The sequence below is a fragment of the Oreochromis aureus genome, linkage group 17 (assembly GCF_013358895.1).
Source record: "Oreochromis aureus strain Israel breed Guangdong linkage group 17, ZZ_aureus, whole genome shotgun sequence".
In the NCBI taxonomy this organism is placed as follows: Eukaryota; Metazoa; Chordata; class Actinopteri; order Cichliformes; family Cichlidae; genus Oreochromis; species Oreochromis aureus.
In genome coordinates, this window is record NC_052958.1 from 37,202,451 (window position 1) to 37,228,980 (window position 26,530).

General features: G+C 41.0%; 2 protein-coding genes across 6 annotated transcripts in view; one reads left to right on the top strand and one right to left on the bottom strand.

Annotated features, from left to right (window-relative positions):
* osbpl8 (oxysterol binding protein-like 8) overlaps positions 1-18,936 on the top strand; it is a 102,748-nt gene extending 83,812 nt beyond the window's left edge. For 4 of the 5 annotated variants that reach the window (XM_031743777.2, XM_039601083.1, XM_039601085.1 and 1 more), the window contains 20 exons: positions 2,179-2,252; positions 3,529-3,609; positions 5,029-5,130; positions 5,308-5,511; positions 6,942-7,026; positions 8,290-8,455; positions 8,556-8,781; positions 9,353-9,537; positions 9,742-9,823; positions 9,916-10,014; positions 10,152-10,248; positions 10,363-10,461; positions 10,664-10,761; positions 11,467-11,556; positions 11,920-12,056; positions 12,354-12,539; positions 13,111-13,264; positions 14,635-14,737; positions 15,101-15,206; positions 15,293-18,936. In XM_031743777.2, the coding sequence (XP_031599637.1) occupies positions 2,179-2,252; positions 3,529-3,609; positions 5,029-5,130; positions 5,308-5,511; positions 6,942-7,026; positions 8,290-8,455; positions 8,556-8,781; positions 9,353-9,537; positions 9,742-9,823; positions 9,916-10,014; positions 10,152-10,248; positions 10,363-10,461; positions 10,664-10,761; positions 11,467-11,556; positions 11,920-12,056; positions 12,354-12,539; positions 13,111-13,264; positions 14,635-14,737; positions 15,101-15,206; positions 15,293-15,422 (2,504 nt within the window). In that variant the 3' untranslated portion in view covers positions 15,423-18,936. The remainder of the gene's footprint in view (positions 1-2,178; positions 2,253-3,528; positions 3,610-5,028; positions 5,131-5,307; positions 5,512-6,941; positions 7,027-8,289; positions 8,456-8,555; positions 8,782-9,352; positions 9,538-9,741; positions 9,824-9,915; positions 10,015-10,151; positions 10,249-10,362; positions 10,462-10,663; positions 10,762-11,466; positions 11,557-11,919; positions 12,057-12,353; positions 12,540-13,110; positions 13,265-14,634; positions 14,738-15,100; positions 15,207-15,292) is intronic. The other variant, XM_031743778.2, reaches the window with a different exon arrangement.
* Positions 18,937-22,479: 3,543 nt separating this feature from the next.
* Positions 22,480-25,513, bottom strand: LOC116323440 (E3 ubiquitin-protein ligase TRIM39-like). The gene is made up of 3 exons (XM_031743772.2): positions 25,465-25,513; positions 24,515-24,693; positions 22,480-24,291 (listed from the first exon to the last, which is right to left on the bottom strand). Exon 3 carries the CDS (start codon positions 24,280-24,282, stop codon positions 22,651-22,653), a length of 1,632 nt encoding a protein of 543 aa, XP_031599632.1. The 5' UTR covers positions 24,283-24,291; positions 24,515-24,693; positions 25,465-25,513; the 3' UTR covers positions 22,480-22,650.
* Positions 25,514-26,530: the final 1,017 nt, after the last annotated feature.

Consider the following 26,530-nt stretch of genomic DNA (forward strand, 5'->3'; position numbering starts at 1 on the left):
CCTTATGAGGCATGCAGTAAGAATACAGTCCTGTTTCGGACCAGCAAGACATGCGGCCACTTTTTTTTTTTTTATTATTATTAAAGGGAATGGATGCTCAAATAGAATCTGACTTCTATTCACATGATGAATGTCTCACTTAGAAATGAAGAACTGCAGTTGTTCCTTCTCACAGCTGAATACTGATGGCCTGAAGATAAGCATAAAATATTTACAGGCTCACTGTCACCTTGAGACCTTGTGTGCCACACACTGCAGTGATCTTAGTGGGGAATCTGTTGCGGAGGTTTGGGTTATTGTTTAGAAACTGGCTCAGTAATTAAGATTAGAAATGCTAAAGCAGAGCTGAAATTAAAAAACAGACAATTTCCTTCTGCTTAGGTTTAAGACACAATAGTGCTATATTCAACTCACACTCCTTTCAACAACTTACTACTTTTTCTGTGTCCACTTTTCAAACCTACACTGTCCAAGACTGAAACGGGGAACCTCCTTTTAGTCCTTTCAGCAGCTAATTTATTGCAGATTTGAGCTCAGTTCAGATTAAGCTCTTGTCACCAGTGCTAGCTTGTTGCCATCCAGCTTCTCTGGCTTTCCTCCAGTGGCTTCAAAGGACAGTGTGCTCCTGTGACTGACATTATGTAATGGGATTCCAGTTAGGAAGGCAGACATTTGGACTTGAAATCGTCACCGTGAGAGAAGTCACAAAACTGGAAAAGGGAGCAAAAAGAGCTGCAACTCATAATTATTAGCTAAGGCAAGTTTGTTGATTAGTGGGGATTTCTAAAACAAGCAGTGTAACAAATACTTGTTTTAGACATCTGTTTTTGAATAAGAAGCACATTCTGGATAGAGGATAAAGATTAATGCCTCGTATTGTGATATGTCATTAACACACTAGATATCAGTACTTTGTCTGAACATACAGTCTCTAAATTGATTCATCCACTGATTAGTTGAACCAAACTTATTTGTATCAGTGTATTTAGAGATTTGTGTTACTCACACATTGTTTTATGACAGCTTGTTTTGACGCTTCACTGTTAGCATTTTGTCTGCTGTCGTTTCTTGTTGTTTCTTTGGAGCCAGAAGTGACCATACTGGGATGAGAGGGCTGAGTGCCAGGTTATAATCATCCGTAAACTGTAGACATGCAGTGTGAGACACAAATAACTGTACTAAGTAGAGTCCAACACATTTATCAGCGGGCTGATATTATTGGCTTATTATTTGCTTATACAGCTGATAAATGAAGAGGATGGGAGTATCAGCCTTCCATGTTATCAATGTTGATGTTGCATAGTTTGTCCACCAGAGTGCAGCTTGTCCTGTTGGCAGGACATTTTTTGAATGCCATAATCCACCAGCCGATCCGAGCAGTCGGGCAGAACGTAAATGAGTAAATGGATAACTACACATAAACAGATTTCCGAAATTCTGGAATTTTAGGCAAATCGCGGTCAGTATTGTCAAACTCTATGTGTATAATATTTAGCATTAAAATACTAAAACTGCACCCAGCAGAACTGAAGCACAGACTTATTTAACACACTGTTAGAATATTAACCACTAAGAAAGTGATATTATTTGTTAGATAGCTGCACCAACAATGCTCCAAAAGAAGCAGCACCACATACATGACAGATTTGGAAAATGCCGTACAGAGTGAAGCCAACTAGAACTGAACGTATTGTTGATGACTGACTGCAAGTCTGTTACAGAATTTCTGTATCACAACATAGCCAGCTATAGTAAAGGGCAAACTATCGTCATGGCTATAATTGTGACTTTGACATTTTGATATCATTTGTATGAAAATGATTTGATAGGCATTGGCAGTATTTACTATTAGATTGGTTCTTTGTTGTGAATCAGAAGCCCCTTATAAGATTTGGAACAGTTTTCAATATACTATTCACATGACCGCAATCAAGCACACATTTGCCCACCGTTCGTGTGCCTGGATAGTGTTTTAAAAATAACAGGATTAGAGAATAAGGAGGTGTCCACTGATTCCCATCCCTTCACAGTGCCTGTTCTCTTCTCGGGGTGAAAACCAGTCTGAGGCCACTGATTGGCCCTGTGGAACTCTGGCTGCCATCTGCAGTTAGAAAAGACCCTGCTTCATCTGTTTCCTGCTGGAACCAGATGAACTTAGGACTTTCTTTATGGTTACAGGTTTCGAGAGAGGGAAGGAGGACCTCTTGCCACTGCCTTTGAAAGAGGACTCTCATTCCATATCTAAGAGCAAGGTAAGAAAACTCACTCCACTGAGCTGATGTGCTGTAAAGGCTAAGAAGGAATGATGGGGTGCTTCAGTGTGTAATGAGACCAGAGAAGAAGGGAATTATCACACATCTTCTTTCCTTTTCCGAGTCTAGCCTAAGGCGTGAGAGAGCCTACATTGAGATGACTCATACATCGCATACGCTGCAAAACATCAAACATTTATCAACTAAAATTCGGACTTGGCCCGTCTTTCAAGCGAGCTCAGCGTGGAGGCTCGTCTAGTTTATCTGTCAAGATCCTCATCAAATATGTCAGTGCAAACGTGAGTGTCTCGAGGCTTCCTCTGAGTCACCGCACAGACACTATGAAATTGTTTTCATGATTACAAGTATGAAGAGATGATGATCCATGCATGATGGTTAATTTAGAGATTAAAAGAATCTCTCACAGAGAGGCTTGCCAGAAGGAAAACGAGTTAAAATAATGTGTGTGTGTATCAAAAACATCCAGATGACGTCTTAGATGACTAGTTCAGATGCAGAATCAAGCCCAAGCTGTGGTTTACAGCAGTCCTCACAGGAGTCGTACTCTCAAAATAAATCTGAAGGTTTGTGAAAAGTACAAAAGATTTGGAAGGAGGGTTTTAGCTTTGATGCTTACGTAATCACGTAACCTCCATCCTGTCACCTTTAGACACACACACACACACACACACAAGCAGTGTGTGTGTGTGTGTGTGTGTGTGCTTACAGCTTTAAATAGCTCACACACACACACCTACCTATGTGGCCACTATAGGTCGCTCCGGCTGGCATGTGACGGGATCTGGCAGAGACACACCAGCAATTTTAAGCTTTATCCTAGTAGCAGAGCTAAGTCGGGTTCTACCATGGAAACGCATGAGCTTGGTCGGAAAAAGATCGATCTGCTAATCTCAAATAATGTCCCCATGTTTTAGTAGACTGTGTTGGTTGTGTGATTTCAGGTAACCAATTTGTCATTAAGAGGCAACACTTTGCTGACATTTACCTTTACACTTTACAGACTACATTAGGCATTTTATGGATTTTTCTTTTAGTTGCTTGGAACAGAAATTCCCAGATTCCCAGTATTACTATTACTAAGGGTGTTTAAGGTGACCCCACTGGAAGTCCTCCAACCTTTCAAGGGTGTGTTAACCGTTACAATGAACAAACATGTGGCTTAAGAACAGATTTTTCTCATTTACATATGAATATGAAGAATAAAGATCTTGATGTGACATCTCCAAGACCTTCCTTTTCTCTCCTGTGTTCTCAGTCTGAAACAAAGCTGTACAATGGTTCAGACAAGGATGTGTCGGCGTCTGGGGGGAAGCTCACCAAAAAGGAGTCCCTCAAGGTAAGTGAGCTCAAATCAGCTTAAGTCTTGCGTATCCAGAAGCTTAATTCTAAGGGCAGGCATAATGAGTCTTAATGAGGCTCTTTCATGGAGAGTGTTACGTATAGCTCAATCACTAGTGCTTGTCAACATGATAATTTACAGTGTTTGTATTCAAACTTAGAGGTCATGTTTTTTGTTAAAAGCTCATACTTTTCGTCATGTAACAAATGGCAGAGTGAGTAGGACACAGTATAGTCAAAAATGTTGAAAAAAATCAAAGTTGATGATTTTGTCCTTCAAACTTGACTTTAGTCCACCTGCCGCAGGCATAGTCTTGCAGACCTCTGGTGCTGTATGTAAATACATTTCAACTCCCACAGCTTACATTAATTTGATGGGCGCTTTTTCCACATTTTAAAGCTGTTCTCACAACAGGCCAATGGGTTTGAGATTAGTTGACTGTCCTGGCACACAGAATATCAGTTATCCACAACACTAGAAAATGCAGTGGATGCAACTCTAACTCTACCTTTAACGACCTGTAGTTGCTTTCATTTCTTGAAACAGATTACTTTCCTGTAGGCTGAGCTGTAGACGTTAGTCAGATGGATTGCTTCTTTAATCAAAAAAACATTGCTTTTGCAAAAGTGCTTTAGGAATTAAATTATTGCTTGGAACTGAATTTTGTGTGAACATATTTCGAAGTATGTATGCTTGGTCTTTTTTTCTTTACTCAGTAGTGTACTACAGCACTAATTTAATTGGAAAAATACATTGTCTAATTAGAATCAGTCTTTTAAGACGATGCTTTAGTGGGCAATCTCAGTCCACGAGGGCCGGTGTCCCTGCAGGTTTTAGATGTATCCTCGAACCAACACAGCTGATTTAAATGGCTAAATTAGCTCCTCAACATGTCCTGAAGTTCTCCAGAGGCCTGGTAACGAACTAATCATGTGATTCAGGTGTGTTGACCCAAGGTGAGATCTAAAACCTGCAGGGACACCGGCCCTCGTGGACTGAGATTGCCCACCCCTGGATTAGACCCTAATAATTCATTTCTTTCCGCCGAATATTTCTAATCAATTTCATTTTTTTTGGTTTGTTTGTTTTAATCAAAATCCAGTCGGTACAAATGTTTTCTTTTGGTCAACAACAGGAAATTGTGTATGTTGGGCCACACGTTAACTGATGATGTATATAAAACACAGATTTTTAAATCTGTGGTGCAGTGGTGTCGTGCACATGTGCAGGCTTAAAGGGAGCCATTAAATGTAAAAGAGTGTACTCAACAGTCAAACAGCACCCTGGTGCTAATGTGACAGGGACACAGAGAAGTGTGATTTCACTCATATTTTTTGTTGCCAAATGGAATTCAGTGAGAAGCCATGTCCACATAATGATGTCTTTGCATTGTCCTACCCTCTGTGTTTCCTGTAGGTGCAGAAGAAGAACTACAGGGAAGAAAAGAAGAGGGCAACCAAGGAGCTGCTCAGCACCATCACTGATCCTTCTGTCATCGTCATGGCCGACTGGCTAAAGGTGGCGCATCCCACATTCAGTGTCTGCCTTGTGCTCTATATGCAAAATATAACAGATTACTTTTGCATTAGGAAAAATAGTGTTCCCAGCTGTAACAGTAAGACAAGGAATAAAGGAATCCCTTCAGGTTTTAGTAGCGTTTTTGAGTACCTGACTTTTTTCTGCAACTGTCTGCAGATCCGTGGCACTCTGAAAAGCTGGACCAAGCTGTGGTGTGTGCTGAAGCCAGGCGTCCTGCTTATCTACAAAACTCACAAAAACGGGCAGTGGGTGGGAACAGTGCTGCTCAATGCCTGCGAGCTCATCGAGAGGCCCTCCAAGAAGGATGGCTTCTGCTTCAAACTCTTTCACCCCCTGGAGCAGTCCATCTGGGCTGTCAAGGTCAGAATGTACCTTTAAAAAGCATTAAGTCAGTTATGTAAATGATCCTAATGTAGCATCTTTTTAATTAGATTATGATTTTCAGACACCTTTAGAAAACTAACAAATAACTAAACACAGACAGAGAGCAACATAATAAACACAACACTATCACAGTGATAAAGTGTAAATAATAGTAAACACTAAATATTGAATGTTATTGTGCAGCAGTCAAGACCGACAGCACATGTTCACTATTAAACACATTGTAACAATTTGTTTAAAGCATGCAGCGAGTGCACAGTTAACAAAAGTACTACAAAACAGTTATTTGCTCAAAAATGGCTGCATTTGGAATCATCCCTTAGGCCCCGACTGCATTCTGCTTCCTATGGAGGTTTACAGTGATTTGTGTGAAAATTGCCGTGATGTACTCAATGTTAACAGAAAAAAATCACCATGAAAACAGTTGACATATAGCATTTGATTATGACATGATTTTTCTCAGTATATATTTTTACATAGAAGCCTGCATGTGTTTGTTTGCTAGTCATCAATTGCTGGTATTTGCAGGTACCTGAGTTTATAAGCTACTTTTTAGTATGTCAAACAGCAGGCGTATGATCATTTTACCTTAAAAAGTGGTACCATAGCAGTGCCACTACAGCACACTTGTTTTTTTAAACCGGTGTCTGCTGGTTTTGCCTTAATTTTCTTAGAAATTGTTTCCCATTGTTTATAACAGTGTAATCATGAATGCAAAGCCAGACTGGTTTATTATGCAGACAGAGTTTTGCTTGCTGTCCATTGATGAGCAAAACCGAATAAACTCTTACACATAATTAGGACTGAAAGGGCCCTTAAGTTAAAAACAGTCATTTGTCCCCTGCAGTTACAATAGCGAAACAGATGTGGATGTTAACTGTATAATGAAGCCATGTCTTTGTTTCATTTAGGACACACACAGAGAAAATTATACATCCAGCCAGCCTGTTTCAATTTTGGCAGTTCTCATTTTCCATTATCCCCATTTTCAGCTCGTCCTGCTTTTGGTCCACTCCAGTAATTTAGTATTCATCGCTGACCTCGCATTTCAAGCCTCGTTTTTCGATTGTATTGTAAAAAAAACAAAACCTTGAATCACAATTACCAGTTTGTTTTGCATTACATCATTCCTGCTCTCAACTATTGAAATAAGCACTTCACCGGTTCTGTTTCTGTGCCCTCTATGCTCTCTCATTTGCATAATTACATATCTGTAATGCTGGATTGTTTCTGTTTGCACATGAAATGATTTCAAACTAAAAGAGAAAATATAAAAAAAACTTGAGATAAAATAAAGAAATCACAATGAAAGACTTTTTAAAAGAAGAAGTAAAACACAGATCAAGAAACTGAGTAACTAGGTGAATGTGTATTCCCTTCCTTTTTTTGTGTCTTATTGTTATCAGGGTCCTAAAGGAGAAGCAGTTGGCTCCATCACGCAGCCGTTACCCAGCAGCCACCTCATTTTCCGTGCTGCCTCTGAGTCTGATGGTAGGAGACACGCTGTCATTTAAAGCCATTTCTCTGACTGCTGTGTGAGTGAGTTGAGTGATTGAGATAAACTATCAGTTTGCATAATATTGGCATAAACAAAGCTGTATTAGTATCAGATGAATAGCACTTGATCTGACAGTAAGTGGCCTTCATTGGAAGAGGCACTGATCTTCATCTTTGTTTTAAAAATCATCTGCTATGTTTTGTCTCCGGCATGCTGATAAAGGAGACCTGTTCTGCTCATTTCCAGCCTCATATTTATTTTTGTCTTAACTACAGTAGATGTGTGTGACTCACAGTGCAAATGAATCATTACTTATCTTATATTGGGTCAAGGTGCAGGCCCTTACTCAGTCCTCTGTATGAAATAAGTATCTGTAGCTGTTTGCCTTCGAGCCCTGTGAGCCACCTTTCTTCATTTTTTCTTCTTAAAATAGAACATTTGAACAAAAGGTGAGAAAGGCTTGTGTGCTGGTAGACAGAATTTTATTCCTTTTACTCTTTTCGGCTAACAGTGATTTCTTGTACATACACTAAGTTTATTATTTAAAAAGTTTAACATAAAACAACATTTAAATGTGTGTACATGTGACAGAAAGGAAAAGCATAATGGGCCCACTTTAAACAGGAACCGGGCAATCGTGGCCTAACAATGTTAGCGTTTCTGGCCACAATCTAATCAAAGGTACATTAACCTTTATTATCTGAATCAGGCTGTTAGAATAATTTGTAATGTAGATTCGAGGTAGTGATAAAGAAGCAAGGGTGGAATAAGAAATATGGTTAAATGCTCTGTTTGCTTTAATACCAACATAGGAGACTTTAACTGTGGGTTGAACGTTAAATAAGTTGGGATGTGGAAAGGCTGGAATGGCTGTTTGTTATGAGGGCGGATGTGTGTATATGTGAATCTCAGTTTATGTCTGTGTAAATGTGAGAAAATGAAACAAAAGGAGACTTAATAAATAGAAGGCTGTTCGGAGATACAGCAAGCAAACGTGTCCTCTGTGTCTCTGTCCATGGTGCTGAAATAGCCATTCCAGCCTCTCCATCATCTACTCGGTCACTCTCCATGGTGCTGAAATAACTCTCCTGTTTTAGAAAGACTTCCAAAGTGAAAAAGCCTTTTAAACTCATCCGGGGTTGATTCTGATGTGTGGTGAGGGGTTTTTCGTGATTCACCATGAATAGATTTCATGAAAACAATAATTCATAAAATGGTTTCTGCATCTTGTTTATCAGCTTAATTCCTGTTTCCAGGCCGATGCTGGATGGATGCCTTGGAGCTGGCCCTGAAGTGCTCCAGCCTGCTGAAGAGGACCATGATCCGTGAGGGGAAGGATGACATGAGCACTGTAGGCACTGGTGGGGAACACTCCATTAATTTCTACAGCCTCCTCAGAGCCCACAACATACACGGTTTCCAGTGAGTAGGAAATGTAATTTACATTAGATTGTAGAGCCCAGCTATTTCTGATTTTAGGGATTTAAAAATTCTTTCTATGATATTCCCCTGCGTCTTACAGGTTCAATGACAGCGACCATTTGAAAGACCCGGACCTGTACTCGGACAAGTCAGATCGGGAAGGAGAGCAGGACCACGAGGAGTCAGATCCAGAGGGGCTGGAGAAAAGTGAGGAGAGTGACAGCGACACCTCAGAGCGTCAGGATGACTCGTACATTGACCTGGACCCAAATGAGCATCTGCGTGAAACCCCATACTTGGAACAGTCCCAGGAGGAGTTAGGAGAGGTATAGAACAGGGGGTGGGGGTGGGAGGCTGCAATTTTGCTCTCCTTTGAACGTCAACAAGAAAAAGCATTGCAGATGAGATGTGATTGTACCACTAGGATACAATCTCCTAGGATTGTAGCAGCCATTTTCATCTTTAAAACTTCATCTGAAGGCTTGTTTTTAATAAAGTTTCTCACATAATGAGGAGAAATTAGCATGTTCCTCTGCAGGGGCTATTCAGCCTGTAACATGGACGAGCTTTGATCGCAGTGTGCGTGGGTGTCTGCGAGGGATGTGAGGATAAGTGTGAAAGTGAAAACACAGATTTCCATCCTGATGAAATCTAAACGAGACAACTCAATAATTAAACACTGACTGAGGCAAAATGTTTACACTCAAGAGGTAATGAAAGCACCATTTGCACAAAAAGCCATGTGAACTTTAAAGCTTGTGGACAAGAATAAAAATTTGAAAGTGGCGTTAATAAAAGTTAAAAAAAAAAAGTGGCAAGTGGCAATTTGTCATATATGTTACAACAGGACACATGCAATTACTTAACCTGTCTGCTGTTTTATGACTGTGTCCTCAGGCTGGTGAAGCTGCTCAGACAGAAACCGTATCAGAGGAGAACAAGTCTTTGATCTGGACCCTGCTGAAGCAGGTTCGACCTGGCATGGACCTGTCCAAGGTTGTGTTACCCACTTTTATCCTGGAGCCAAGATCCTTTCTGGACAAACTCTCTGATTACTACTTCCATGCAGACTTCCTCTCAGAGTAAGACATCCCATTTACTTTGACCTTTGTGAAACAGGCTTATCAATCGGGAGTAATTTGATGTGAATCAATGGTAATCGGACTTCAGCCTGCAGGATAGTGGCATTAGACTGTAAACAAGTTGGCCTGGCTTTGACTTTCAAAAGAGAGAAAAAAGAGTGTGTGATAGAGGAGCATCAGTTTAAGCTTTTGCTTCATTCTCAGGGCTGCGATTGAAGAGAATGCCTATAACCGGATGAAGAAGGTGGTAAAGTGGTACATCTCTGGATTTTACAAAAAGCCAAAGGTCAGCATAGCTCTTCTGAATCAGCTGTTGGTCACATGTTTTGTATGTACATGACACTAAAATCATGTTTTATGGTGCTTTTGAATCCACAGGGGTTGAAGAAGCCCTACAACCCCATTATTGGAGAGACGTTCCGCTGCATGTGGCTCCATCAGAAGACCAATAGCAAGACCTTCTACATCGCAGAACAGGTAACAACAATACTGCTACCGAGAGCTACCTGAGCTACCTCATCTGTTACACTGAATTTGGCTATATGAGGAATAAATATCAGATAATGTTGACAGGGTAAATTGATAACTGACAGTTTAAATTATTTATTTTATAGGTATCTCATCATCCTCCAGTATCAGCCTTTTATGTCAGTAACAGGAAGGATGGATTCTGCCTCAGTGGAAGCATCCTCGCCAAGTCCAAGTTCTATGGTACAAACACACACAGCACACTCACTGTTTAATGCTGGTCTAATATTACTTTGCCATTTTAGCTCTTCGGTCTATTATCTACTTTTGACTATCAGTACTGTTTCATTGTTTTAGGAAACTCGCTGTCGGCTATATTGGACGGAGAGGCTCGCCTCACTTTTCTCAACCGAGGGGAGGACTATGTGATGAACATGCCCTACGCTCACTGTAAAGGTTCGAGTGAATCTTTTTCCTTTCACACGTCACTCATGCTGTGTGAACAGTGCTTTAACATCACTGTTCTGTTGGACATCCAAAGGACATTAGCCTCGCAAAAACCTGCCAAATTAACTTTGCTTTGTAGGTGCTGATCTATTTTAGATATGTTTGAGTTTACCTGTAATCTGTGCTTTCTTTTATAAAAACAATCTGCTAGGTATCCTATATGGAACTATGACTCTGGAGCTGGGCGGTCATGTCACCATTGCTTGTGAGAAAACGGGCTACAGTGCACAGCTGGAGTTCAAACTGAAGGTATGGCTTTGTTCTGTAGTTTAAAATACTTAAAAAATACTTATCTACACTTACCTAAAGTACTTATTTAATAGTAGTAAATAGTGTGTAAGGGGAGGCCTTTAGGCTTGTCAAGTCCTAGATTTTGTAGTAACTGTTTAGGACTTTGAAAAAAACTCAGACTCACATGATTTTTCTGAACATCTCCTCCACCCTGCCTGAAAAACATCCCACCCCCTCCAACCACCCCTTGCACCATCATCATTTACCAACTAGCGACAGGTACTTTTATGATAAAGCAAACAGGGTAGTAAATTTGTAAAGATAGTAAAAGTTTAAGAAATCCATTTATTTATTTATTTATTTGTAATTGTTGCCCCCTAGTTGTATATCCCTAAAGTAGGCAAACAGAACCTTGGGTTTTGTGTACCTTCTGGTACCTTAAACATGTAAGCGATTGCCATTGGCAGTTTCTACAGTGTTGTTTTCTTTTAATTGGTCTTCAATGAAAAGAGGTTGTATTAGTAAAATCTCTATGAGTAATAGTGAGTCACAGGATCTTTTTCTCGTACAGTAACTGCAGCAAGTAAACTGCTTTATATCCTTTCCTATTTCTTCTCCTCTCCTCTCCTCTCTCCTCTCCCATCCCTTCCTCTCTGCCTCCTCTTCCTTCTCTTCCTTCTCTTTCCTCCATTTCCCACCCTGTTGTTCCCGTTTTTCCTGCAGCCTTTCCTGGGCAGCAGTGACTGTGTTAATCAAATCTCTGGAAAGATCAAGCTGGGAAAGGAGGTGTTAGCTACACTAGAAGGACACTGGGTAAGACGCATTCTCTGTGTTCCTGTAATCACTGCCTGTTTCATAAAAAACACAGATACAGATACAACATGTGTATATATATCTGTATATATATCTTGTATTGTGTCTTTAAAATCATTATTGGATTGATGTGTTGACATTTTGCTAATATTAATTCCTTATATAGAAATGAAATATATAACCAGTAATACAAGTTGCTGTGTTTTCTTCTGGTTTAAGAAAAACTGGCAGATTATATCAAACTAGACACGCCTTTGTACCTACAGAAAAAATGAACTTCTTAGTAAAACCTTCCCTCTGTTAGTTGGTCAGTGTTTCAAAACTACCATGTTAAAAGCAATTTTTTGTACTTTCCCCCCTCAGGATAGTGAGATCTTCATTAATGATAAGAAGACTGGGATAGTAGACACTTTCTGGAACCCCACGACGGAGCTGAGGCAGAGCCGACTGACTCGTTGCACCGTCCCACTAGAGGAGCAGGAAGAGTTTGAGTCAGAAAGGTGAGCTTTGATTCGACTATTATCAGAGTATTGACTGTTAAATGTAATAGATTATCTGAAATACACTTACTACATTGTGCAAAGGTTTGCTGCTTCTGCAAACCACTTTGCAACCCCTTTTTCCGGAGTATTGCTGCTGCTTCTGGATCAGAGCTATACAGCCAAATCCATGTTACTGCACATGGAACTGTAGCTTTGTTTTGGCTGTAGTGGTCCTGATTGAAACAAAGCGTCTTATCTTTTAGTCTTTCATTAGTCTTTTCATTAATGCTTTGTTTTTCCTTCTCAATCCGGCAGACTGTGGCAACACGTGACACGAGCCATCAACAACAAGGACCAGACCGAAGCCACCAACGAGAAGTTCATACTGGAGGAAGCTCAGAGGAAGTTGGCGCGTGAGCGGAAAGCCAAATGTGAGGAGTGGAGTCCTGCCCTGTTCGAGCAGGACCCCATCACCGGAGAGTGGCATTACAAATATGCCGAGTGAGTGACTCCTCTTTTGCTCGTAAGCGGGTGTGGTTTGAAATCACATTAAATTCAACTGCGTGTTTAATGGAAATAAGAAAGCACTGAGGTATGAGCATCATTCATGCCTCTGCTGGGAGCATACTGACAAAACAGAGCTGGTGAAACTGTAGTATAAATGACAAAAAACATTTAAACTTGTGTTCTGATGTGTTCATCTTCTGTTGGCGTCATTGGAAGCAGCATTTATATACACTGGACATCACTTCCGGAAGTCTTTTACAAGCATATTTGCAGTCAGCTGGTTTTAAATAGATTTCCCTTTAAAGGTACATTTTAATTTCTGCCTCAGTCTCAGAACTTTTTAGTGTGGCAGGGTGCCATCTAGTGGTGCCCCCCTATAATTGCGTAGGTGATGTCCAGTTTACTGTTATAATGAGAAATTTTTGTGTATGTGTAAGATACAGTATGCTAGATGAGAAAGAGGAAAACTGTGAGTGGTATTTATATCAGAAAAGTTGTATTTATCCCTCTTCTTTTTCATTTTTATTGTGTTTCTTTGTCTCTATCATCCTCTTTTCTTCCTCAGCACAAGGCCTTGGGATCCACTCAATGACCTGATCCAGTTTGAGAAAGACGGCTGTATCCAGACCAAGGTCCGACACCGCACCCCTATGGTACGTTCTGGCAGTCTTATTAGTCTGAGTAACCAGGGGCCGCGGAGGGACAATTGCAAATGCCAGGTAGGTTGTCCAAATCAAAAACCGCCGTGAAGCAAAGCCTCTCGCCGCCTCAGCCATCTTCCATCCATGCATCACAAAGCACCCTGCGCACCACCTTCATTGTGACTTCTCTGTGTTGTCTTTGCTGTGCTGCCACCACTGCTCCACTTTATTGTGATTTTTTTCTTTGTGCCACCACTTTTATTTTTACCTTTCTTGCTGTTCGCTCTCCATGTGACGAAAGGTCTTGTCAAACTGCATGCTGTAGTAATTGGATGACAAGGCATTCTTCCTTTGTTCACTCTGAAGAGACGAGCATTGTTCAGCATGAAGGAGTACATGAGCAGTATTTGGAAACATTGTTTGGCTTCAGGCTCTTCCACACATTGTGAAATTTCAGAATAGTATTACAAAGTTCAACAGAAAGCAACTAAATTCTTCCACATGAACAAACATCACTGCTGGAGCTCAGACTGGAACTTTTACTGTTCTTTAGCTCTTTGTTTTGGGTTGTCAGGGCCCAACTTTACAGTTTTGATTCAGTAGGTGGCTATTTCTCCTTATAGCTATGTTGTGCACAACCTATCAGCACCAAATAAAACTCAAAAAGTTAGAATCTCATTTAACTTAACTGAATAATTAGTGGCTCATTATTTATTTTAGGATGTGGAGGAGACCAAAACAGAGATAAAAGGAGAAAAAACTTTTCTAGTTTTTAAAAATTTGCAAAACGTGAAAGTGGTCATTTCCTACACTACACCCAAAAGCAACAACCATTTCACCATCATCATTCTAATCCTGATCGTCATGCTTTCCTCACCCAACTCCATTCTGTTTTTGTGCAGTGTTTGCTGTTGGACTCTTAAATTTTCTAGTTAGTCGTACGAAGAGGCTAAAGGTTTCTGTGGACCAGTCAGTCTGCATCCATGTGTGTTCAGAGTAACCACCTGCCAGGAGCCAAAGCTGATCTGAAGTTTGTCCCTGGTGGATAAATCGGTCACCATCAGTGCTTTCAGGCTTTTGCTTAGCTGTTGCCAAATGTTGTCCAACAGGGCTGACGCTGTCCCCAGGTTGGAGTTAGTCACGCTTCTGTTAGGCAAACTTTGACATGCTTTTCTGTGGCCCAGAGCTTTACCTGGCAGAGTTAAACATCTGTGGAAGAAATGATTTGAATAAACAAGCTCAAGGCAGGTTTGTTCATTTGGGATGCTGAGTATGTGTTTTTTGTTGGCCAGTTGAAATTAGCCTAACAGCATGCCTCACACATCTGCCGTTTGCATTAACATTAAATAGCATGTTTGTCTGTCTATTTTGGATTTGTCAGTCCAAGATGTTGAGATTTGTCTTCTTTTCTGACATGCTTGTGTATTTATCCACACATGTGCCGACAGGTAACGGTGCCAAAGAGGAAACACAAGAGTGACAAGCCCAAGAGCCCAGAGAGCGGCTGCTCCTCACCTGAACCCGACCACCAGGACTCATCCGGCAGCGAACGTGAGCCAGACACACTTAAACTCCCATCTAAATACGCACATACGCAGGCTGAACAGTCAATATAGTCAGTCAACAATGTTCACTGACAAAATTTATACCTACAGCGGTGAATTTATTCATCTAAATGTCTGTCGTTGTTCTTGTTAGATGAGGAATTTGTGAAACAGGTAATAAAGGGTCTTGATGACAACAGCTTTGCATATGTAGATATTGCTACTGATGAGAAATTACGCTTGGAATGGACACATGAATCATATGACTCATGTGTACAAATGCTTAGAAACAATCTGACTTTAATACGTACGTCTGCATTATGTAAGTGCGTTTATGGTTTTAAACTTGTTTTGCTCTTCTTTATCGCAGGACACAAAAGCAAGCATAACAATCGGCTGAGGAAAAAAGGAGCAGACCTCAGCGAACTTCAAAGTGCCATTGAATCCATAAAGCAGACGCAGGAGGACATTAACAGGTGGGAAGTATAAGTCATACTGTGCAGCGACTGTGGTAATATGCCGGACCTTTTAGCACTCACACGTAGTGTCTGTGTGTTTGCAGGACCATCACCGTGCTGCGGAGTCGTGCCGCGAGTCGGGTGGAGGGCAGCTCCTTCCTGCAGCAGCGTGACTACATCATCATCATTTTTCTCATCTTCCTTCAGGTCCTGATCAACTACATCTTCAAGTAGCACCCATACCCCCAGAGACAGTGATGTCCTCACACACACACACAAACATGCCCTCTGAGCTTCATGGGGGGAACTCAGACTTTGACCTCTCACAGTTAGTGACTTCTACAGTCCTCTCCAACTCTCTTCTCCTCTGTCTTTATTAGACTCCTTTACATGTATCCAGAAAAGCAGACTCTTCAACACAAAGAGAGACTTTTTAAAAACGTATTTATTTGGAACCAGTCATTTGGAAAATCTGGAGAAATCCTCAGATTTCAAAGTGGAGAGGAGCAGCGTTAAGAAGTCAAAGACGAGAGTTTGGTGTGATGAAATCTTGACTGCCACCTGGAGGCATGTTGATTTGCCTTGATGTAAGAGGCAGAGACAGCAGCCATTTTTTTTTAACCTGTTGTTTGTTTGTTTTTGTTTTTCTGATGGAGTGAAATTACTCTATCGGTTCACATTTCACCTCAAACAGGTAATCGTTTACCACACAATCAAGGACCACAACTCAGATCGTAACAGAGGACAAATAGATCTCTGATTTTAATGTTTTTGTTTTTATTCCTTTGCTTCTTCACTTTGTGTATCCTTTGTGTCTGCTCAGAGCAGAAAACTAGCGATGAGGGAGACGGGGCTGGGGGACGGAGTCCAGTCTATGGGACTTTTATTTTTGTATTCTAACAGATGGATATTCCATACGCGGAAGTGGCCGAGAGGGACAGAAAACACAAGGGACAATTAAAGCTATAATTTCTGCTGTATAATAAAACTCCACATTTTGCATACAAAGTCAGTGTTTAAAAGAAAAGTCAGACATTTGACACAATGTCATTGTATACTGTAGGTAGCATGTACAGACAGGAGCAAGGTTAGGACACTAGCCCTATGTATTTTGTATTTTGTTTTAAGGCACAAATGCACTGGAAATGTCAGATGTTTGTATGATTTATACACTTTTTATCTGTGGACATGAAAATGCTTTTACACTTCTTTCTCATCAGCAGAAGAAAAAAAAAGATACTTTTCTTTTGGCCGTTTCAGTGATCACTGCCCTAGATATCAGGTAAAAGCAGGTGACATGTTTTTATCTGAGAGCTCACTGTAAGAAGCTGGATTTGGCAAGGAAAATGAGTCAGGCAGGCTGAATGATGTAGTCTCTCCTCTAAATGGAGGAGCGCAGGAATTAAGTTGACTTTTTTTGCTGAGATAAGCGATGGGATCGGCCAGCAGCCGCTTGGCAAAAAGAGCTAGCGTGGGTAATGGAGTCTGACCAGAAAAGCTCACTAGTCAACATGTTTTATCTTATTACTTCTGCACAAGAAACAAAGTGTATAGGAGGCCATACAACCAGCGGGGGACCTGAGAGGTTCCCTTCTGTGGCTCAGAATTGGTAATAATCCACTAGCCTTCAAATTTGGTGATAGTTTTTGGACTTTTTGTTACCTCTGCGAAGAACCTATTCAGCTCTTTAGAGCCCTTCTTGGTGGTATTTGATTTTCTTATCTAACGTACAGCAAAAAACAGTGAGTGGGTATATTTCCCAAACTGAACTTGGACTACTCCTTCAGAGAAAATATTAATCTTCCATACATGAGCTGGCCTAAAGGTCTCTATATGTGAAATACAGCCTCCAGATCAGGCCACAGTTGAGCAAACTTGCCACTTTGTACAGCGCCTTCATGACGAGTCCAGTTGAGAACATCAGTCACCTCGTTCCAGTGCTTTTGAGCCCCAAATACTAACCAGGACAACTAGATTAGACTCTTTAGTAAGTTACTAGTAAGAGGAGGATGTAGACTCCTAAACCGTCTTCATAGTAAACCATTCCAAACGTACGCAAGTACCAGCCAAGCTCAGTGTGTAGCGTAGGAGTCGATCCTTTTCACTGTGTAAATATCCAACGGCATTTCAGCACCGAGGTTTGCAATACAGACACTCACTCTGTGCACAAACCATTGCTTTTAACCTTGTGTGTCTGTCTGTCCACTGCTTTGTAGATACACAGGGACGTAGGTGAAACAAAAAAGAAGTTATTATTGGGATGCACAATTAGAATTCCCATTTAAAAAAAAAAAAAAGAAAAGAAAAAGAAAAAAAAAGATGACCTCGATGCTACAGAGGTGTAGAAGTTACCTTGCGGTTCTAGTCTGTTGCCTTTGTCTTTGGACGTGTGGATGCTGAAATTAGTCTCAGAGATGGTTCGTAATGACCCCCACATTCATCCAGCTTTACAGTTTAAAAGGTTACAGCCCTGTGAGGACTGCGTTAGCATTACCGCACATAAAAACCACTCCTAGCAATCTGTTAGCAGTAGCAGTAGTATGGCAGTGGTGTAGTCATACGTGATTGAATCGAGGATGAAGGCAGTACATCAGAACCCCCCTACCTGACCTTCTGACAAACAGTGTATCAGGTGCTAGTAAGTAAAACCAGTCTAGGTCATTCAGTAGGATCCAGACCACTTTGTGGACCATAGCTGAACATTTTGTATATCTCTTCGCCTGTCATGATGTTAGCCTTGTTGAAGTTTACATATTTGATTGCCTCCGCCGTCAGCAGACTGTTAAGCGATTTAAACTTTGTAACTCCCACACAGGTATGAAGAAGGAATGGTAGCATTGGCGAGAGCCAGCTATTACCCCCCCGAGTTACCCGGCTGGCCCGTGTGCGTATCTGTGTTTTTGTGCATCATCATTGCCTCAATCGCTCATCTGAAATCGAGAATCTAGATGTTAGAGTTTGGAGAAATAAGTATATACCAGTGCCTTTTAGAGTGGGACTGTGGAGGGGGTATTAAGTTTAGGCAGCGGAGGTAAAAGAGGATACGCAGTGGTTTTGGGAGGGGAGGGGCACAGATATAGCCAGAGTATTAAAGGGGACCTATTCTGCTATTTTATAGTTACATTTAGTAATTATTAATGGAATTATTTCATAATTCCTACTTAGCAGGAAGTGAGGGACAGAGTTGTGTGTGTGAAACTGCTGGTTTTAGCTCTTGGGACTTTCCCTGAACATCCATTCGATTCTGATTGGCTACCCCTGTCATCTACAGACTAACTTTGTGTTTGTAAACCCCGCCTCCTCCTCAAAAAAACTTGGGAGTGTTCAGAGCAGTCTCAAGTCTGAGCTGTGGACTCACGAGGAGTACACTTACGTAAACATTGGTCGTGTTTAAAATGAGCGTCTGTTATTGGGAGGAGGTGTAATAGGTCCCCTTTAAGGTGATGTAATGATGAAGGGAGTGGTACAGTTGGGGTGAACTGGGACTCTGTTGTTTGAGTGGATGTGCCATACAAAGCCTTAGAAATGAGTTCTGAGCTCCACAGGTCGCCACCCCACCTGGCTTCTCCTGCCTCCCCTCCTGAAGCGTTGCCATAGAAACGCACCCTTTCAGTTTCTGGATGCCGATTCCTGCCACAGGAGAGAGAGAGGGAGTGAGGGAGCGAGAGCCCTCCTCTTCACTGTCGTCCTCATCTCTCTCGCTCTGTAACGCACCAAATTCAGAGGGAAATAAACATCTGTGCTGTCAGTTGTTGTTGCCGTGTCTGTAAATTAATACGTTTTATTTATTCCTCTTTTATATTTGGATTCATGTTTACTTTTTTTTTCTTGCTCGTAGCTTTAGGTCACTGTTCTTCTTCCTTGTGCTATGATTTATTTTTTTTTTTTGATTGATTTTAAATTCACATACAGTTGGTTTTGTTTTACTCTTCGTTACATCAACTTCAACTTGTACACACACACACTTTGTTTTTTGTTTTTTTCATATCCCGAGTACCTGAATATATTTACTGTCTCCATGGCAACTATAACTTCTTGGAAGTTTATGTTCACATGTAACATAACACAAAATAAAGACAAATGGACAAGTGATGTTAAGGTCTTTGTTTGTATTTGCTGCAAAGACACATTAGTATCCAAATAATGTGACATTTATGTTTTTATACTGAATTTAATGAGATCATCACATGTTGTGTGTGTTTTGGTTACTGCAAAGAAGTTCACAACGGGAATAATGTGTCATGTAGAAGTGAAGGTGTGGTCGAAGACATCCAAATGCAGGCAGAGACACTGAGCGGCTAATAACATCAGCAAAGCAGAGCAAATGAAAAAACCCAAAGAGGACTGGTTTACATGTATTTTTATATGGTCATGATGGACTGTGTGACTCCAGTCTGAAGTAAAGTCTGTCATTTCAGCTGTCATGCTCCTATCATCCATAACCTTCAGAGGCTGAGGACAACAATTTCCAAATATTAGAATTACGAATAAATATTTGTGAATGCAGTCCTCATTCATTCTGTTTATTACCATTTTTAAATCATCCCCTGGTTATTTGGTTTGTTTGCACAGGTTTACATTTCAGCTGATAAAGCTACCATAAGTGATTTGAAAGCATTTAGTTCAGTGTAAATCAGCTGGTCTTCCATTAGAGGGCAGTGTAAAGCCGCCTTCCAGCATAACTCCAACCCCTAAGCCAACCACCCCACCTACCCAACAGTAGTTTTAAGGTATGAACTGACACCCGGCCGTTTCATTTCATCACAAAGAACATTAGCCACAGCTTATAACAAATTAATCAAGATGATTACACTATTGCACATGTATGCCACTACATGTATCACAGGGCACATAAACATATAACAGTCATTTCATTGCAGTGTTTTGGGTTTTTACTGTAGTGGTTTACACATTCGCCTAACAAGCGAAAGGTCCTCGGTTCATTTCTGAGAGATGAAGCGCATCACTTGGGGTTTGCGTCAGGAAAAACAGCCGGCATAAAAATCTGCCAAATCAAAAACGCAGATCTGCTTCCTGTGATGACAGATTGTGAATAACGCAGCAACTTTGTATTAAACCTTTTGCAAGTTTCTGTAATGGTGTGTGAGATTGCTACTTATTTTAGTTCATTAAAAAGATGCCTCGTCTTTGAAAGTGACTTCCAAGTTGCACGCTTCCATTGAGCAGTTATCCGTTCTATCATTTCCTCTTCCAAGGACGTTGGTGAGGGTTGACAGACAAGGGCTGTCCTTCCTGTCCCTCTCATATAACTGCAAAACATCTGATATCAATCCCCAACCTGTACCTGTGCTGCTCTGCTCTGCATCATTTTTTGCATCATCACTGATCAGTCAATGAAGGGAAAGAGGGAGGTCGGAGTGAAGCAGCGAGTCGCTAAGAAACGGGCTGAAAGGAGTTCAGATTTTAAAAAGGAATGAAGATTTAAATTTCCTCACAAAGGTGAGAGGTAAACTGCCAAGATGTATCCTCTGGACAGAGGAAAGAAGGCAAGGAGACATGGTGGGGCAATGGAGAAGAACAGCAAAGCATTAAAAGAAAGAAGTTGGCAAAGAATAAGAAGGATAAGCAAAGAGATGGAAAAGGGTACAGGAGAGTACTGGAAGGCTAGGTTTTCTGCAAAGAGAGAGGGGAGGCAAAGAAAAGCGAGTTATATGTGAGGCTGGACCCTAAGGGAGGAGAACAGGACTTGTATTGATTGGGTAGGCATAGAGATCAGGCTGGAAAGGATGTCCAGCAGGATTGGATGATCAAGGATGGAGATGGAAATGTACTAACGAGTGGAGAGTGTGTGCTGAGAAGGTGGGAGGAGTGCTTTGAGAGGCTGGTAAAAGATGAAAATGAGAGGACAGGTGGAGGATGGAGTTGGTCAATAAGGAAATGCAGGAAATTAGAAGGAGGAAGTGAGAACAGCTATATAGAGGATCTAGAGAAAAAAGGCATTTGGTCCATATAACATACCTGTGGAGGTGTGAAGATGTATTTTGTTGTCAGTTCTAACATTTAACATGCTTCTCTGATGGACTTTAAATTATAAGGAAATGGCTTTGAAACCTTCCCAGACTGATAGACTGAGTTGCCGATAACCTTTCCTTCCAAGCATCACGTTAGAGACCTAAGTGAGAAAATGCTGGGAGGCAATGTCAAATGTAAATAAAAGAAGAATGCACTGATTTTATAAAACATTTGTTTTCAAAGTACAACATAGAAATCATATCAAAAGCTTAAACTGAGACATTCTCCCATTTCATGAAACATATTTTATGATTTGGGTAAAAAATGTAGGATGTCTTAACTGGGTCATAGTTAATTAAAAAATGGACTGAGGCAAAGTGAAAAATCGTTATGTGCTCAGAGTAATTCAAATGTAAAATTCTTCTTGGAAAACATGGATACTACACCCTCCAGGCAAAAGAGACCTCCTGGCTTATGAGTGCTAACTTAAAAGCCTGCGACGCTGATTGTATGGGGGGTACAAATCAAGCAACATTTAAAATGGTGCATTTACTGGGTTTAAACATTTCAGTGATGGGGACGGAGAGGGAGTCTCCTAGTAAATCAGCTTGCAGGAGCGGTCACAGAAAAATGATCATAGAAAGGGGAGGGATTCTGCAGCAGAGGTGGTTATTGCATGAGTGAGAGGGAGGAGCTTGAGAATCGTGAGCAGGTGAATGACTCTCCTTACATTACAGGTCCAAGTTAGCAAGCACTGAGGAGGGGAAGCTTCCTTGGGAGTCCTGAGGTGTAATGAGAAGGTCGGAGGGCAGGCAAAAATGGAAGGAGATGGAGAATATCCAGGTGGGATTGAACCAGGGAATGCAACACCTCTAAACACAGGGAAAACAGAGTTACACAAGGAAGAAGCAACTAGCATAGATCTCCGAGGATCAGTCTAGTTACCGCCTTAGTGAGCATAATAAACTGGCAAGGAAAGGCAGGTCGCACAGGTTTAACTCACTCTCCCACTGATTGCTTGCAGATTGGATTGCAGGTGAGGCAGGGGAGGTCCCATCCAAAAGAGGAGGACCCGCAGCCACAGTTGGAAAACCTCCAGACACTTCAACGGACCATGACACTTTTCTTTTCTCATGTCTTCAATTTTCTGATCTATGAGTTGAGTTTTCTTTTCCCCATTTGAGTTGAAATACTGCATACTGACAAGGACCAAAGAACTGAACAAGCAAGTTGTATATTTTAATAATTTATGAAATAATGAATGAAAACAAATAAGTTAATACAGAACTTAAGAGTTCAACTTCAGCTATAAAACAAATGGCCTCATCAAGCTCTCTTTGGTGGAACACAGAATTTAAAGCTGCCCACTCCACTGAAGCAAACACAACATTCCCACCACCACACCAAATCATTTCATTCACATAGACTTCTTTTGCCATACAAACATATTTTGACCAGTAGTTTGTCTAAGAAGGAATAAATACTGAGTCTAATGTTTTGGAAGAACAGAAGAGATAATCAGAGGGGTGGAGTTTGCACCACCTTCATCAAAACAAGGACTGAATAATGGGTAGAGTTTCTCAGTGAAGTTACAGCCAGTAAAGGAGTAGATGAGAGCTGCTGCTCCTACATCATAAAAAGACACCAGACCCTCTTCATAGTCCACAAACACCCCCACTTTCTGTGGCTCTGCTTTCAGACTGAGACAGATTGAGGGGCCAACAAGAGCTTTGTACTGATTTCCATTTCTCAGCCGAATGGTCCAGTAGCCATTCCTGGGGCACAGTGGCTTTTTCTCTTTCCTGTTTATTGACTCTTTGGCCACTCCTAAATCCCACTGAGTTTTTTCATTGACCTGAACTTCATAGTAAAATCTTCCGGAGGAAAACCCCTGCTTTCCCAGAACATTTGTGTAATAAGTGCATCTCTTGGGCGTCTCGGGGAAATTCTGCCTTTTGTTACAACTAGTTACTTGTTTCCCATTATCGGACAGGACGAGGTTAGGATGTGCTGTGTCGGGATCCAGAGTCACATCCACTGCGTACTGCTGAACCCTCTTCAGCTCCACATCATCGCACAGCTTCTTCATCTCTTTACTGAGTCTCTGCTCCAGCTGAGCAACAGCTTTCTTCACTGTCCCCTCGTATGATGAGTGAACTGTGACCTCGGTCCAGTCTTTGGTGGGTGGAACAGGGTTCAGGGATGGTAAACTTTGGAGAAACTGGAGGTGGTCTCGAGTGTGTGAGAGCTGCTCCAGCTCAGAGATGTTCATCCTCAGCTCAGACACTTCTTCCTCCAGCTCTTTGATGAAGCCTTGAGCCTGGCTCTCTGTTGTTTTCTGCATCCCTTCGATCACATCATCGAGCTGATTCCGACTTTCTTCTATACACTTGATCAGACTGTCAAATATTTGCTCACTTGCTGTTTTCTCTCTCTCTGCAGCTTCCTTGCTGCACGTTAACAATTCTCTGAAGTTGTTTATTTTCTTTTGTCTTTCTCTGATCATCTGATGAATTTTACCCTCTCTTGCTTCCACTTCAGCCTTCTTTTGCTCATATTCTGTTTTTAAAGGAATGATGAGATGTCCCTTGTGATTGGACTGCTTGCAATACTGACACACTGGCACCCAGTCAGTCTTGCAGAAGAGCTCTAAAGGTCTGTTATGCTCCTTACAGATTCTGTCTTCGAGGTTCTTTACAGGATCAATCAGCTGATGCCTTTTCAGGCCTGGGACTCTGTGATGAGGCTCCAGGTGAGTCTCACAGTAGGAAGTTAGACACTCCAGGCAGGACTTCACAGCCTTCATCTTGGTTTCACTGCACATCTCACATGAAACTTCTCCTGATTCGGCTTGCCGTTCCTCTGATCTGCCACTTTTCTTTACAGCGGACTGTTTGAACTTATCCACCATCTCAGATAAGAAGGTGTTGACGTTAAGCTCTGGTCTGCTGTGGAAAACCTTAACACACAGTGGACATTGACAGCAGACACTAATATTCCAGTTTTCTGTGATGCAGTTCTTGCAGAAGTTGTGTCCACACGGGATGGTGACTGGATCAGTGAAGACCTCCAGACAGATGGAGCACAGAAACTGATCTTCAGACAGATAGCTGGTTGCCATGGTGTCACACTGAGAGCAAAAGTGAAAGTGTGACTGGCAGCAGTAAATGTAAAACATTTTAAAGTATGCACCAACATTTTGTTGAATAATTTTCAAAGAATTCTATGAGTTGAAATCTTTGAATTAAGAATGAAAGCAAAACTATTCAGGAGACAGATTCACATCTTGTAATATGCTGAATATGTGTTTAAACAGCTCTTTGGAATTAAAAAAAATCTCTACTTACGCGTACCTGTCAAAGTTTTTAGTCGTATCAGCGACACTTTACTGGAAGTTTTTCAGAGAGTTGTAAGGATCAGCCTCACCTTGAGTTCAGATGAGTCTTGTGTTTACTTTCATTTTTCCTTCAGTCATGTTATGTTCTCATGTTTCCTTCTTTCCAGTGTAGCTCCGCCTCTCACTGCAGGTAAACTGTCATCATTTTAAAGACATAGTGCTGTTTGGCACAATGTAAATAATATTATTTCAGATGAATTACATAACAACCCTGCTACCAGCATCAGGAGTTTCTCACTCTTAGCTTTAGCTTTTGAGTTGTCTTCTTACCCAAAAGACAAGAATATGGAGAACGAGAAAATAAATGAAGCACCCAAACAATCAAATGTTTTTAGGTCAAAATCAAGCAATGAAAAAAAAAAAAAAAAACCTGGTTGAGATAAGTTTTACAATATCTCCCAATATATATTATATATGAACCTATATTAAGCTGAAGATGGAATCTGACTCAGTACTGTTTCCCTAATCTTTAGCTGTTTCGTTCATTTATGGCTTTGGCATTTCAGTGTCACAGCTCCCCTCCTCCTGCCTTCAATCTTCACTGCAATGCTCAGCTGTCCAGCCAAAATTTCCCTGTTAACATATGCAAAACAGACGCACCCTTTTAAAAACAGAGGCTTGTGTGGCAAGCTTTACTAGCAACCATGCTAACTTCCTGTTGCTAATATCAATAGTGGAACAAAGCTACAGGCTTTTTGATATAAGGATACAATACGACTTAAGATTAGACCACAACCAGTATCTTCACTTTTTACATAATAAGGCTCTCCTCTTGGCGTATTTGATCAAGTTATATTGAATACTATCAAAGTAATTAGATCGACCAAGCCATTGTTATTGGCAGAGATGATTAGAGGAGTCCTCTTTTTTACATGGAACAAAACTTCCAGTGTCAGCCTGCTCTACCTTCTGACCCCGGTCAGTGGATTGAGTCTTCAATCTGCATGCCATAGTATCGTTGGGCAAGTGACTGAACCCAGAGTCGGAGTGTGAATCTGTGCACAAATGTTATACAAGGGGCTGAGGGGTAGAAACAAGCACCTGCATGAAGTGTTTGGTTGAATGAGGCTAGTGGGGAAAAGCACTTTGCATGCTCCGTTAGAGCAAAAAGGCGTTATATAAGTAACAGTCCATTTACAATTTACCTTAAAAATTTACCTTCTGCACACTGTGTTTAAATATTCTAGAAAGTGCCTAAGCTCCAGAACACTCTTCTCTTCTCTTCTCTTCTCTTCTCTTTGGAATCTACTGAATTTTAACGGTTTTCTTCTCAAGTTCTCAAGTTTCTTCTTTACCTCATCTTTCAAAGCAAAGATGGGATGTGCTTCTTACATTTCCTGCTTTCAAAGTTCTCAACAGGACCCAAAAGCCCATGTCTGAGAGCAGATGGACAGTTATAACTAACTCACATCAGATACTGATGATCCAGTGCTTTGTGAGGCAGACCTTGCTTTTTTTTTTTTAAATGCATGAATCCTTATGTGTCTGCATAATATCAATATCTGTATCAAAATACATTTACATGTCCTTTACGGGTCTAGCAATTGAAATAAAAGAGAGAAAAAGCACTGCAGTCGTCTTGTACCAACTATATTTTTATATGAAAAAAAACAATGGAAACCCTTCTTCACCACTAATTAAAGTTCTGCTGCCTACGTCATGTCTATGTTATGTTAACCCTTTAGCGTTCTGCTCATCCAGTTGGTAGAGCACATTTTCAGGCCCTATATCTAACTGAGGCTTCCACTGAAATTGACCTACCTTATTGAGTCTTTTTTCTACCAATTGGTTTACATCTGCCAAATGCCAAAAAAATCCACTAGAAGGCACTGTGAATGTAAACGGTTGGCTCTTCTAATCCCTCTCCCAACCAGGAAGTCGGAAACCAAAAAACCATCCAACATATTTTGAGTGTTTTTGATGGAACTAAGGTAGGAAGATATAATTTTCTGATATGATAGTGGTAGAGGAC